The 14,547-nt window shown below is 38.8% G+C and overlaps 1 protein-coding gene across 2 annotated transcripts in view; it reads left to right on the top strand.

Moving 5' to 3' along the window:
- LOC141342878 (BAR/IMD domain-containing adapter protein 2) overlaps positions 1 to 14,547 on the top strand; it is a 48,251-nt gene that overhangs the window by 20,873 nt on the left and 12,831 nt on the right. The window contains exons 8-11 of one of the 2 annotated variants that reach the window (XM_073847450.1): positions 1,503 to 1,655; positions 4,656 to 4,835; positions 6,932 to 7,376; positions 14,184 to 14,406. In XM_073847450.1, the coding sequence (XP_073703551.1) occupies positions 1,503 to 1,655; positions 4,656 to 4,835; positions 6,932 to 7,376; positions 14,184 to 14,406 (1,001 nt within the window). Of the gene's footprint in view, positions 1 to 1,502; positions 1,656 to 4,655; positions 4,836 to 6,931; positions 7,383 to 14,183; positions 14,407 to 14,547 lie in introns of both variants that reach the window. The other variant, XM_073847449.1, reaches the window with a different exon arrangement.

The following is a 14,547-nucleotide window of genomic DNA, read 5'->3' as shown; positions in this document are numbered from 1 at the left end:
CATGAAGATATTTTGTAAATTTCATACCGTAAATATATCAAAATTAAATTTTTGTTTGGCAATATGCATTGCTAAGAACTTCATTTGGACAACTTTAAAGGCAATTTTCTCAATATTTGGATTTTTTGCACTCTCAGATTCCAGATTTTCAAATAGTTACCAAATATTGTCCTATCAAACCATACATCATTGGAAAGCCTTTTTATTTAGCTTTCAATTAAAAAAATTACCCTTATTACTGGTTTTGTGGTCAAGGGTCACATATAATTATTATCATTTATTTTATTTCTGTTTAGTTATATATGTTATTTTATTAAATTATTATATAGTTATAATATTGTAATATATATTTTTTATTAAATTAAATAAAATTGTATTTATTTTATTATATATTTTTATTAAAACATTATTAATACTTATTTTTATTAAAAATACAGTTTTATTAGTTATATTAACATGTGTTGTTTTTTTTATTATTTAATTGATACGTTTCTTAAAACACTAGTTTGAATGTAATGTAGAATGAGACACACAACAAAAAAGAGGTTTGAGTCTACTTTAAAGTCCAGGTGCAAAGTAAAAAAAAAAAACATTTACTAAAAAAGTAAAAGATATTATACACTGCAAAAAAAGCTTTTCTTACTTACATTTTTTGTCTTGTTTCCAGCCAAAATATCTAAAAAATCTTAAATCAAGAAGGATTTTCTCAAAAGTCAAAATTAAGTGTTTTAGCTTAAATAAGTAAATAACTTTTACTCGTCTAGAAAATCCTTCCTGATTTAAATTTTTTTTAGATATTTTGGCTTGAAACAAGACAAAAAATCTAAGTAAGAAAAGCATTTTTTGCAATGTACTTTATCTGTTTACTTGCATGTCATGTGACTACACTGCAAAAAATGCTTTTCTTAGATTTTTTGTCATGTTTTCAGACAAAATATCTAAAAATTCTTAAATTCTAGACAAGTAAAAAAAATTATCTTGTTTTCAGAAAAAACAGAAAAAAAAACAGAAAAAAAGAAATTAAGTTATAAATAGTGCTTTTGCTCGAAACAAGCAAATTAATCTGCCAAAGGGGGGAAGAAAAAATATCTTGTTTTCTGTTTGATATTTTTCCTACCCCATTGGCAGATTAATTTGCTTGTTTTAAGCAAAAAAAAAAAAAAAAATACATAATTTTGGCTTGTTTTTTCTGAAAACAAGAAAATAATTTTATTTTTTATTTTTAAAATCCATCTTGATTTTTAGAATATTCAGATATTTTGACTGGAAACAAGACAAAAGTCTAAATAAGAAAAGCATTTTTTGCAGTGCAACCTTAGAGAACCATGAACATGCAAACTTAAAATCTCTAGAGATACTTCAAGTAAATATTTAAGCCTAATAGGTTTGGCTGACAAAAAAGTTTGAGAACCCCTTCCTAAAAGAGTCACATTCTGGTCTTGCTGTACATTTTTATTATTCTATTTAAAGCTGAATTGATGTAAATTCTCTCTCTGTTACAGTATGTGGAGCTGATGAGTCGCAGACAGGGCGAGCTGGACTCTCTGGTTGCAGTCGGTTATCGCTCCGCTCTGACAGAAGAAAGGCGGCGCTATTGTTTTCTGGTGGACCGTCAGTGTTCAGTCACCAAGATCCTCGTCAACTACCACTGCAAGGTAACACTATAGAGCTTCAACCAGCTAACTAATGCTGGAAAGGACTAGCAAACACAACAGGCTCACTGGAAAAATGTGCTTCTACCTACATGGAAAAAATACCTATATGTTTAATTCACTGCAGATAAACACTTTAGGCGGTAAACCACCAACAAGTTTTATTCCTTATCATTTAAATTTTGATTACAGGAGCAGATTATTGATTAATACAGACTTATTATCATGCAGTTTCTTGCACTATTCTATGTTACCAAGTTTAAAACTCTTCACTGGAGTGCACACTGCAAAAAAATGCTTTTCTTACTTAGATTTTTTGACTTGTTTCCAGCCAAAATATCTGCAAATCCGTAAATCAGGAAGGATTTTCTAAACAAGTAAAAATTATTGTCTTGTTTTCAGAAAAACAAATCAAAATTAAGTGCGTTTTTGCTTGAAACAAGCAAAATAATCTGCCAATGGGGTAAGAAAAATAATCCTGTTTTTTGATTTTGCTCACCCTATTGGCAGATTATAACGTAATTTTGATATGTTTTTCTGAAAACAAGACAATAATTTTTACTCGTTTAGAAAATCCTCCTTGATTTAAAAAAATCTAAGTAAGAAAAGCATTTTATTGCAGTGAAACAGTGTTACCAGAGTGCACACTGCAAAAAATGCTTTTCTTAGATCTTGTGTCTTGTTTCCAGCCGAAATATCTAAAAATAAGTACAAAAACAAGTCAAAATTAAGTAAGTTTTTGCTTAGAGCAAGCAAAATGATCTGCCAATGGGATGAACTAAAAAAATCTTATTTCAAACAGATTGTTTTTCTTACCCCATTGACAAATTATTTAGCTTGTTTGAAGCAAAAACACACTTAATTTTGACTTGTTTTTTTCTAAAACAATAAAATAATTTTTACTCGTCTAGAAAATCCTTCCTGATTTAAGAATTTTTTAGAAATTTTGGCTGGAAACAAGACAAAAAATCTAAGTAAGAAAAACATTTTTTGCAGTGCTATCAAAGTGAAATGAAACACATCTATCTAAAAACACATTTGCTGAGAGAACCATGCTTTACCAGGTGTGCTACAGAGCAAGTTTACTTAATTTACTACATCAATAAAGCCACACATTTGGAGCTGGTTATGTGTTGTAAACATAAAAATGCATTAGTTTATAAGTCATGCACAGCAAAAAATGCTTTTCTTACTTAGATTTTTTGTCTTGTTTCCAGCCAAAATATCTAAAAATTCTTGAATCAGGAAGGATTTTCTAGACAAGTAAATTTTTAAAGTGAATTTTTGCTTAAAACAAGCAAAATAATCTGCCAATGGGGTAAGAAAAATAATCTAGTTGTCTGCTTGAAATAAGATTTTTTTTTTTTTCTTACCCCATTGGCAGATTATTTTGCTTGTTTTTACTCGTCTAGAAAATCCTTTGATATTTTGGCTGGAAACAAGACAAAAAAATCTAAGTAAGAAAAGCATTTTTTGCAGTGCTTACTTTGATTTTTTTTATCTTGTTTCCAGCCAAAATATCTAAAAATTCTTAAATCAGGAAGGAAAATTATTTTCTTTTTTTCACAAAAATCATGTAAAAATTAAGTGCGTTTTTGCTTGAAACAAGCAAAATTCTCTGCCAATAGGGAAAGAAAAATAATTGATTTCTGTTTGAAAAAAGTTTTTTTTTTCTTATACCCCATTGGCAGATAATTTTGCGTGTTCTAAGCAAACACTGCAAAAATGCTTTTCTTAGTAAGATTTTTTGTCTTGTTTCCAGCCAAAATATCAAAAAATTCTTGAATCAGGAAGGATTTTCTAGACAAGTAAAAATTTGTGTCTTGTTTTTAGTAAAAACAAGTCAAAATTAGGTGAGTTTTTGCTTAAAACAAGCAAAATAATCTGCCAATGGGGTAAGAAAAATAATCTAGTTGTCTGCTTGAAATAAGATGTCTAGAAAATCCTTCCTGGTTCAAGAATTTTTAGATATTTTGGCTGGAAACAAGACAAAACATCTAAGTAAGAAAAGCATTTTTTTTGCAGTGAAAACTCACTGAATTTTTACTCGTCCAGAAAATCCTTCAAGATTTAGGAATTTTATATTTTGACTGCACATAAAAAAAAATTGTAAGAAAAGCATTTTTTGCAATGAGTGTTGCAAAATCTGCAAGAAGAAACATAATATCATTTTGCAGAAATATTGCAACAGGCACATTTTTCCATTGAGCCTGGGTTGAATCTGTCAGCATTTGTTCATGACAGATGGAAAGTGCAGCACAAACAACATTTTCAACCACATAATGATCCTTATTTCTTTGTAACAGACATTTAAATAACATAAGTACTGGGATAAAAGCTTATAGTTTGGGTATAAACACTTATTGTTTGCCGTAGCAATCAAAACGAAAGTGTCTTAACACATATGCAGTGTAACACTTATCCTCTTCCGCCAGGAGGTTGCAACAACTGCACGTTTAAAAAAATGCATTTATCATTGAATTAAACATTCAGGAGATTCCAATAGTGAAACAAGTCTTTATTAATTGAGACACTCCTTCATTTTTTTACATTTTGTTCAAATATAGACTTAATGAATATTTGTCAGAACCACTAGTAAATTACGTGATTTTCTTTAGATTTCTAATCCTTTTTTTCTGCAGAATCGTGAGAGAATCGTGATCTCCAGTTTATAAAAGAAAATTGTTTTTCAATTTATCCAGGATCATGCAGCTATAGTTTACATGTTTATTACTGCATATAATTCATTAAAATAGAGTTTAATTTCATAAAGTACAAGTTCATATTAAAATGCACCTACATTTTTAGTTTTTTTAGTTGAATTAAATAGTTTTCCCTATATGTTTCATTATTGAGGATTTCTTTAAAAAAGTTTAAAAAAATCTTGTCTTGTCTCATTCTCATGAACCCAGTCTTGTCTCGCCTCATCTTGTGAGATAAGTGTCTCATCACACCCCTAGTGTTTAGCAATCAACAGTCTAAGGAGCTGGTTTTGTTTGGTAGGTGAGAGAGCTGTTGTCTCAGAAGCTGTCATCGTGGCAGCAGTCTTGTGCACAGCCAACCAAACTCCCAGAGCGAGCGCTGAACCTGCTGCGGCACACCGCCCCCCAGAGCTCTGGAGGAGCAGGACTAGCGGAGGCCCTGCGAAACGCCAAACTGGGAATCACTCAACCTGGAGAACAAGTGAGCAGATCGAGTTTATATTTACATTATCACACTGTCATAATGCAAAATAAAAATAAATAAATAAAATAATAATAATAATAATGGTGAACAATGAACATAATGGTCATAAATGGTCATTCTTTTTATGTAAAATAATTTTTTTATAAATTTTCCTTCTTTTCATTTTAATTTTAAAGTGAAATTATTAGTTATACAGACTTTTTTTACAGACATTTCTTAACATTTTGACTCAACGCATTTAATGAACGGCTGTGCTTGAAGTTGAATATCATTTTTTTGTCTATTTGTTAAATGAAAATTTGATTTTTTTTTTCCAATAACTGAAAAAGTATTATAAAATGACTAAAACTAACATTTAAAAAACATAACAAAAACATAATAAATAAATTAATTAAAAAACACAACAAAATGACCAAAATTAAAGAAAGATTTTGAAAAAAATTTATGCATTTTAATTTTATTTTGGCTTTCTTTTCAGTCATTTTTTTGTACTTTGAATGAAATTTAAAAAACATTTCCAAAAACAGAAATAAAATACGTACTTTAAAATGACTAAAACTAAAGTTTTAAAAACATAACAGAAAAAAAAATAAATAAATAAATAAAATAAATGAATAATAAAAATACACAACAAAATGACCAAAAAGATTTAAATAAAATATAAATATATTTAAGTTTTATTTTAGCTTAAATTTCTGTCATTTTTTATACTTTAAATGAAAATTGTACATTTTGGCCTATAACTGAAATAAAATAAGTACTATAAAATAAAAAACGAAAAGAAACATACAAAAACATTTAAATAATTAAATTAAAAAGTGCTTTTTTCAGTGCTTTTATAAGATTTAATACGTTTTCAGCTGTTTTGTTTCTAATTTGTTTCAGAATTTTTGTTTATTTTTAATCTCATTTATAAAATGTGAAAAACAGTTTGAAAAGAGACCACTTTTTATTTGACATTTTCCTAATAAAATACATAATGGTATAATATATTGTTTTTTCATTTTCAAAAATATTCTAAAATAAAAAAAAGCTCACTAAATACTTACATTTGTATCATACACTCCTGTTTTCTGCCCATATAGGTTTCTAAATTTTTCCAAAGTGATCTTAAAATGTAATAAATGTAAAAATATAATAAAATGTGATAAGATTTTTTGTTGTTTAACACGGTCCTGTGTAGTATTTTGTAGGACACTTCTTAAATTTGTCCATGCTTTGTTTTTATAGAAATTACCAAATGAAGAAGGCCAAAAAATATTGTTGCGGAAGAGGCATATCTTTTAACATCAATGTTGATTTCCACTCAATTTCCATGTAATTAATCAAGATACAAAACTAATAATGCTCAAGGTTTTGGAAAGTTAATTTTAAAAGTAATGCATTACAATATTGAGTTACTCTCTAAAAAAATAATTACAAATTACGTTGCTTAGTTACTTTTTATGGAAAGTAATGCGTTTCGTTACTTTTGCGTTACTTTTTAAATCTGGGCAGGGCTTGCTTGTTTGTTTTTAATATAAAAATGTCTATTTTTGTCAAATGTAAAAGCCTTTTCACACCAAAAGCCTCAGGCTTAGAGAAAAGTAAATTGACGTCTGTACAGTAGACCGCAGAAGAAAAATGTCAACTCAGCAATAAAAAAAGGAAAACAAATGTTAGATTTTCTTGAGTCAGTTTTGCTTATTAGTATGGATGAATTCTGAATGAAGACTTTGTTAATAAAATGGGATTAAATACATAAAGGATATTTGTATTATTTAACATATTTAATTATTGCAGGTTTGCATTGAATTTCACATTTTTTTAATTCATTTTGAGGAATACTGTATCTGTGTTTTTTAGTGAGTGAGATGAATTAATGCATGATTTATTCTAGAACTAAAGTTACATCTTACTCATGATTTCTCTCAACATGGGGACAGGAGAGCTTTTAATCCATAAATGGGGGAAAAAGTAACTCAGATATTTCCTTATTTAAAGTAATGCGTTACTTTACTAGTTACTTGGGAAAAGTAATATTATTACATAACTTGCGTTTCTTGTAATGCATTACCCCCAACACTGATGATGGTTGATTTCTCTTCCACCAGAGGCTGTCTGTACAGGAAGTCCCACCTTTGTTGAACGGTGACAGCAGCAGTCGTTCTCAGCAGCAGCAGCAGCGCTCGTCTCAGTCTGAAAGTCTGTCACAGTCTCACCAGAACTCCTCCAGTAATGGACACGCCCTCTCCAGTTCTTCAGCCAGCCCCGCCCCCTCACAGCCAGCAGTGGGCGTGTCCGAACTACTGTCTCCTCCCTCCATTAGCCACACCTCCACCTCCTCCCACAGCTCCCTGCTGGGCCTGACTCCGCCCCTAACGGCCCCCCACAGCCCTCCTCTGCCCCACAGCGCCCCTCTGTCCCGCGCGCTCACACCCGTCCTGCTGTCCGGCTCTCCAGCGGCCCTCAATGTGCTGAAGGGTCCCGATCTCTACTCCACCTCCACACTGCCGCTGCCGAGGAGACAGCCCAATGAGATTCGTGAGGGATTCATGGGTGTGTGTGAGTGTGCTTGTTTTTGCCATATATATATATATATATATATATATAGGTTCCAAAAAATATTTGGCAGCACAACTGTTGATATGATCCAACATTGATCATTCTAATAATAAATCAGAATATTAGAATGATTTCTGAAGGATCATGTAACACTTAAGACTGGAGTAACAGCTGATAAAAATTCAGCTTTTCATCACAGGATTAAATTCTATTTTAAAGTATGTTTAAATAAAAAACATTATTTTATATCGTAAAAACATTTTGCAATATTACTGTTTTTTTTTCTGTATTTTTAATCAAATAAATGCAGCCTTGATGAGCAGAAGAGACTTCTTTAAAGACTATTACAAGTCTTACTGACCCCAAACTTTTGAACGGTAGTGTATATATTGAAGCTCAAAGCTCAAATTAGACCCAGAAAGTACTGGTGTTATTACTTTAATATTTAATACTTATTGTAATTGTTGGGTTATTATTTACCAATTGCATGAGTGAAATGAATAAAACCTTCACACTGCAAAAATTGCTTTTCTTATATTTATGTCTTGTTTTGAGCGAAAATATCTAAAAATTCTTAAATCCAGAAGGATTTTCTAGGCTAGTAACCATTATTGTCATAAGTCAAAATAAAGTGAGGTTTTGCTTAGAATAAGCAATATAATCTGCTAATGGGGAAAGAACAATAATCTTATTTCAAACAGAAAACAGGATGATTTTTCTTATCCCATTGGCAGATTATTTTGCTTGTTGCAAGCAAAAACACACTTAATTTTTACTTAAAAAAAAACAAGACACTATTTTTTTCTCGTCTAGAAAATCCTTCTTGATTTAAGAATTTTTAGATATTTTGCTGGAAACAAGACAAAACGTCTAAGGAAAGCATTTTGCAGTGCATTAAATTAAAAATAAATAAATACAGTAAATAAATAATGAAAATATATGTATTTATAATTATATAAAATATATCATATTAATATCTGGGTTGAATCTATACTTATATGAAATTTTAAGCCTGTTTTACAAACATTAAAATTATTAATTGATGCCTAAACCTCCTGCATCATGAAAATATAATTTTAAGTAATGTAAAGCAATTAAAACATTTAATTAAAGTACAAAAATGACTGAAATTAAAGCTAAAATAAGATTTAAAAATATTTATATTTTATTTAAATCTTAGTTACATTTTTGGTGATTTTATTGTGTTTTTTATTATTTATTTATTTATTATTGTGTTTTTTATGTTTCTGTTATGTTTTTTACATTTTAGTTATACTTACTGTATCAGTTCCCTCTCAGTCGGTCTCTACGACGTCACGTCGGAGACCGACGAATTGGGATATCGCTTTAGAGATACCAATCCTCTTCGTGTGTAAACTAAACGAGCCAATGCACATTGGCATGCATGATTGCATCCAGCTGTCGCTGATCACAGCGTGAGCATAAATACACAGCAGGTGCAATGCATAGACAGCATTTCGCATCGGAGCCGATCTTCTCAATGAGAGACGCAACGAGCCATTCTTACAAGAAAGAACTCTTCACTGCGGTGTTGGCGGTACGGCGCGTCAGCGGTGGTGGTCTCCTGTGGGTGGAAAAAGCGCGCAGTCAAGGATTGCACTACCTGCCTTCTGTGTCGCAGCGGCCATCTCCCCTGTGTGCTTCAGCACTGAGCAGTTTCTAAAAGAGTATCACGGGTGAACGTCTTTTTAAAGACGAGGTGTTTGAAACACAATGCCGTTTCACCCGTGCGTTTCTGGATGCGGTCGTTACCTGGCGCCAGGTGATGGTCACGATCGCTGTCTGACGTGTCTGGGTATTGAGCACGCTCAGGCGGCGTTTGTGGATGAGTCATGCTGTCATTGCGGCGGCATGTCCATCACGGAGCTGCGGACCAGACTCCGCTTCCTGCAAAGGGGCGGGGTGCCAGTTCCTCTGCCCAGATCTACCGTTCCCCCCGGCAAACGCCGGGGGGACTCTACCTCTGGCAGAGGGCTGACTGGTCTGACGGTGACGGTGGGGAATTTCCCGGCGGGTAATCCTCCATCACGTCCCGACCCTCTCCCCTCCCGCCAGCAAATGGCGCTGGGCGGTTGGAGAGTGCGGTAAGACGGACTACTCACGCACCAGCTGCCAGAACGCAGGTAAATGTCTTGCACACACCACACACAGACACCCTGACCCCGCTTCGGACCGGCATAGAGACGCCCGAGCGGGGTCCCTGCGTTCCACCTCGCTGCCCCCCCGCAGGTACGTCAGTGGTCCCGCTGGTCCCTCTTGTACGTTGGCTGGGGGCCTGGAGAGGGCTTCCCAGTCCGTCTTGCTGGCTCCTCCGGACCATCAGGCTCGGCTACGCGATTCAGTTCGCCCGGCGTCCGCCTCGGTTCAGGGGCATCCACTTCACTACAGTGAAAGTAGCAGATGCCCCTGTCCTACGGGCAGAGATTGCTACCTTGCTGGCGAAGAAAGCAATAGAGCCGGTCCCTCTAGCCGATATGAAGACAGGGTTTTACAGCCCCTACTTCATAGTACCCAAGAAAAGCGGCGGTTTACGACCGATCCTGGACCTGCGCATCTTGAATCGAGCTCTTCACAAGCTACCTTTCAGAATGCTCACACAAAAACACATCCTCAGATGTGTTCGTCCCCAGGATTGGTTCGCAGCGATCGACCTGAAGGACGCGTACTTTCATGTTTCGATCCTTCCGCGCCACAGACCATTTCTGCGGTTCGCGTTCGAAGGCAGAGCATATCAGTACAAGGTCCTGCCCTTCGGGCTGTCCCTCTCCCCCCGTGTCTTCACGAAAGTCGCGGAGGCGGCCCTTGTTCCCCTCAAGGAACAGGGCGTTCGTATCCTCAACTACCTCGACGACTGGCTGATACTAGCACACTCTCGAGAGCAGTTATGCGGACACAGGGACCTGGTGTTGGCACACCTCGCCCGCTTGGGCCTTCGGGTCAACTGGGAAAAGAGCAAACTCTCCCCCGTGCAGAGGATCTCTTTTCTTGGTGTGGAACTGGACTCGGTCAGCCAAACAGCTCGCCTCACGCAAGAGCGGGCTCAGTCGGTGCTGAACTGCTTGAATACGTTCAAGAGCAGAGAAGTGGTCCCACTGAAACAGTTTCAGAGGCTCCTGGGGCATATGGCAGCAGCTACGGCAGTCTTACCGCTTGGCCTGCTCCATATGAGGCCACTTCAGCACTGGCTTCATGGCCGAGTCCCGAGGAGAGCGTGGCAGCGCGGCACTCTCCGGGTCAAAGTAACCTCGGCCTGTCGCCTAACCTTCACCCCGTGGTCAGACCTAGCTTTTCTTCGGGCAGGAGTTCCCTTAGAACAGGTCTCCAGGCACGCTGTGGTACACACGGATGCCTCCACCACCGGTTGGGGAGCCACGTACAACGGGCAGGCAGTGTCGGGGGTTTGGACGAGCCCCCAGCTACACTGGCATATCAACTGCCTAGAGCTGCTGGCAGTACGCCTTGCCTTGAACCGTCTCAAAGGGCGCCTTCGAGGCAAACACGTGCTGGTCCGTACGGACAACACTGCGACCGTTGCGTACATCAACCGACAAGGTGGTCTACGCTCCCGTCGCATGTCGCAGCTCGCCCGTTCTCTCCTCCTCTGGAGTCAGAAGCATCTGAGGTCGCTTCGTGCCATTCACATTCCGGGTTTGCTCAACCGTGCAGCCGACGAGCTCTCACGAGCTGCGCTTCCCGGAGAGTGGAGACTCCATCCCCAGTCGGTCCAGCTGATCTGGAGACGTTTCGGGAAAGCTCAGGTAGACCTGTTTGCTTCCCCAGAGACGTCCCACTGCCAGCTCTTTTACTCCCTGACCGAGGGTACACTCGGCACGGACTCCCTGGCATGCAGCTGGCCACGGGGCCTTCGCAAGTATGCGTTTCCCCCAGTGAGCCTTCTCGCACAGACACTGTGCAAGGTCAGGGAGGACGAGGAGCAGGTCCTGTTAGTGGCGCCTTACTGGCCTACTCGGACCTGGTTCCCAGAACTGATGCTCCTCGCGACAGCCCCTCCCTGGCGGATTCCTCTGAGGAAGGATTTACTGACTCAGAGACGGGGCACCCTGTGGCACCCGCGTCCAGACCTCTGGAAACTACATGTCTGGTCCCTGGACGGGACGCGGAGGTTCTGAGTGATCTACCCCAAGGAGTGGTAGACACCATCACTTCGGCGAGAGCTGCATCCACGAGACATGCTTACGCCTTGAAGTGGAACCTGTTCGTCGAATGGGCTTTCTCAAGAAATGAGGATCCCCGAAGATGCTCGGTCGGAGTCGTGCTTACCTTTTTGCAGCAAGGGTTGGAGCGTAGGCTGTCACCCTCCACCCTTAAGGTCTATGTGGCCGCTATTTCTGCAAACCATGACCCCGTTGAAGGAAGGTCAGTAGGTAGGCACGACCTGGTCGTCAGGTTTCTCAGGGGAGCCAGGAGGTTAAATCCTCCTAGGCCCCCCTCCGTACCCTCTTGGGACCTGTCTCTGGTGCTCACAGCACTACAGCGGGTCCCCTTTGAGCCTTTACAGTCAGTCGAGCTGAAGTATCTCTCTATGAAGACTCTGCTCCTGCTGGCATTGGTCTCCATCAAGAGGGTAGGGGACCTGCAGGCGTTTTCGGTCGACGATTCGTGCCTTCAGTTCGGGCCGGCAGATTCCCAGGTAACCCTGAGGCCCCGGCCTGGCTACGTGCCCAAGGTTCCCACTACTCCCTTCAGGGACCAAGTGGTGAGCCTGCAAGCGCTGCCCCCGGAGGAGGCAGACCCAGCCCTAGCTTTGCTTTGTCCCGTCCGAGCATTAAGATGCTACGTCGACCGGACGCAAAGCTTCAGGACCTCAGATCAGCTCTTTATTTGTCACGGAGGACGGCAGAAGGGGAAGGCCGTCTCCAAGCAGAGGATGGCACACTGGATAGTGGATGCCATCGCCTTGGCTTATCAAGCTCAGGGCGTGCCCTGCCCGCTCAGGTTGCGAGCTCACTCTACTAGGAGTATTGCATCCTCCTGGGCGCTGGCTCGTGGCGCCTCGCTATCTGACATTTGTAGAGCTGTGGGTTGGGCGACCCCTAACACGTTCGCTAGGTTTTATAGCCTTCGTGTAGAGCCAGTCTCCTCCTGTGTTCTCACCTCAAACGGGTAGAAGCACTGAGAGGCACTGGCTCAGGTCGGCTTGCTATCTTCTCCAGAGTGTCCATGAAGACCCTGTCGAGTCCTCCTTCCTCGGCTCCAGACGTAGCGGAGCGTCTAGGCGCCAGGCCTCTCTCGATGAATCTTTAGAACCGATAGAAGGCTTAGGATACATGAGAGACTTAAGTGAATCCCATATGTCTTCCACGGTACCCACAGAGACCGTGTTTCCCCGGTAACCTTCTACCATCTTCACGAGGGTTCAATCACCTCCATTCTTCCATATGTCCTAATTGAGCCATATGCGTATTGCTCCGAACCTCCTGCGGGATGGGTGGGAGCTCCGCACGTCCCAGTGCTCCAGCTTCACTAAGTAGGTAGTGCTATGTTATACAGTGACTGGTCTTTTCTGATCCGCCCTTGGCCTTAGCAAAAATTGGAGGCCAGGTGGCTTGCTCAGGACACTGGAGGGGGGCAGCAGCTGCGGCGCTTTGCTAGGGATCCCAATTCGTCGGTCTCCGACGTGACGTCGTAGAGACCGACTGAGAGGGAACGTCTTGGTTACGTATGTAACCCTCGTTCCCTGAAGGAGGGAACGGAGACGTCACGTCCCGTCGCCTCAGCTGCTGTACCACCGCTGTGCGGCCGGACCCAAGCTCGGCTACTCAGCGAAATCCTGTCTATGCATTGCACCTGCTGTGTATTTATGCTCACGCTGTGATCAGCGACAGCTGGATGCAATCATGCATGCCAATGTGCATTGGCTCGTTTAGTTTACACACGAAGAGGATTGGTATCTCTAAAGCGATATCCCAATTCGTCGGTCTCCGACGTGACGTCTCCGTTCCCTCCTTCAGGGAACGAGGGTTACATACGTAACCAAGACGTTATTGAATAAAAAAAAATTTCATTTAAAGTACAAATAATTTAATCTTAGTTAAATTTTTGGTAATTTTGTTTATGATATTTTATTTTTAGGATATTTTAATCCTTTTTTACAAACATTATACATTATACATGTAAACATTATAAACGCCTAAACCGGTAGAAATTTCATTTTAAGTAAAGTAAAGTAGTAAAGAATTTTTTTTAGATTTTTTTTATTATACAAATAATTACAGATAAACATGCAATTCATTATTACAGATGCACTTTTCAGTTTAAATAATATACTTTTTATTGCAATGCATTAGAAAGAATGAGATTTCTTCACATTATATAGGTTTAATCGTCATTCAAATGGCACAGTCCAAAAGTAAAACATAATAGTGTACATGTTGTATTTCTTGATAATATATATTGTTAAATATATATCATTTTTTCACCCTGTTGTTTCAAAACTTATACGATTATAGTATTTAATTAGATTTTATTTTTAGATTTTTCATTTTCATTTAATTTAGGTTTTAGTAATTGTGTACGTTTGTCATTTGTATTAGTTTCTTATAATTTCCATTTCACTTAGTTTTAGTAATTTTGTACTTAAACTTTTATTTACTTATTTAGTTGCCAAGGTGATATTTATCTTTTTTTTGTTTTGTTATCATTGTAGAATAATATACACTATGAAATGACAGTGTATCTTAGATTTTTATTCTTGTGTCTGTTTTCTGTGCTGTTTTTCTTTCTGTTCATTAATTGTTTGCTCTCGCTGTGATGTTTCAGGCTCGACTCTTCCTCGTGTGTTTCCTCTGTCTGCTCCGTCCCGTGTGGAGGCTCTGTTCCCTCACTCCCCAGACTCCTGTGAGGGAGAGAAGGCAGGAGGAGGAGGAGGAGGAGGAGGAGGAGGCGCGTGTCTGCTGTCCTTCCTGCCTGGAGACACTCTTTCCCTGCTGATCAGTGAACCCAGAGACGGCTGGCACTACGGCCAGAACGAGCGGACGGGAAGGTATCTGACCATCAGACATTTAGTCAGGGACAATTAAACATTAGCTATGCATCATTTTGTACTGATTTGTGGTGCAGAACTAATATGAGGGGCTTATATGGTCGTTTTACAATGGCTTGGCCTAAACCAATAATTTCCTTT

Source organism: Garra rufa, chromosome 9 (assembly GCF_049309525.1).
Source record: "Garra rufa chromosome 9, GarRuf1.0, whole genome shotgun sequence".
In the NCBI taxonomy this organism is placed as follows: domain Eukaryota; kingdom Metazoa; phylum Chordata; class Actinopteri; order Cypriniformes; family Cyprinidae; genus Garra; species Garra rufa.
This window is presented reverse-complemented; position numbering and strand designations above follow the sequence as displayed.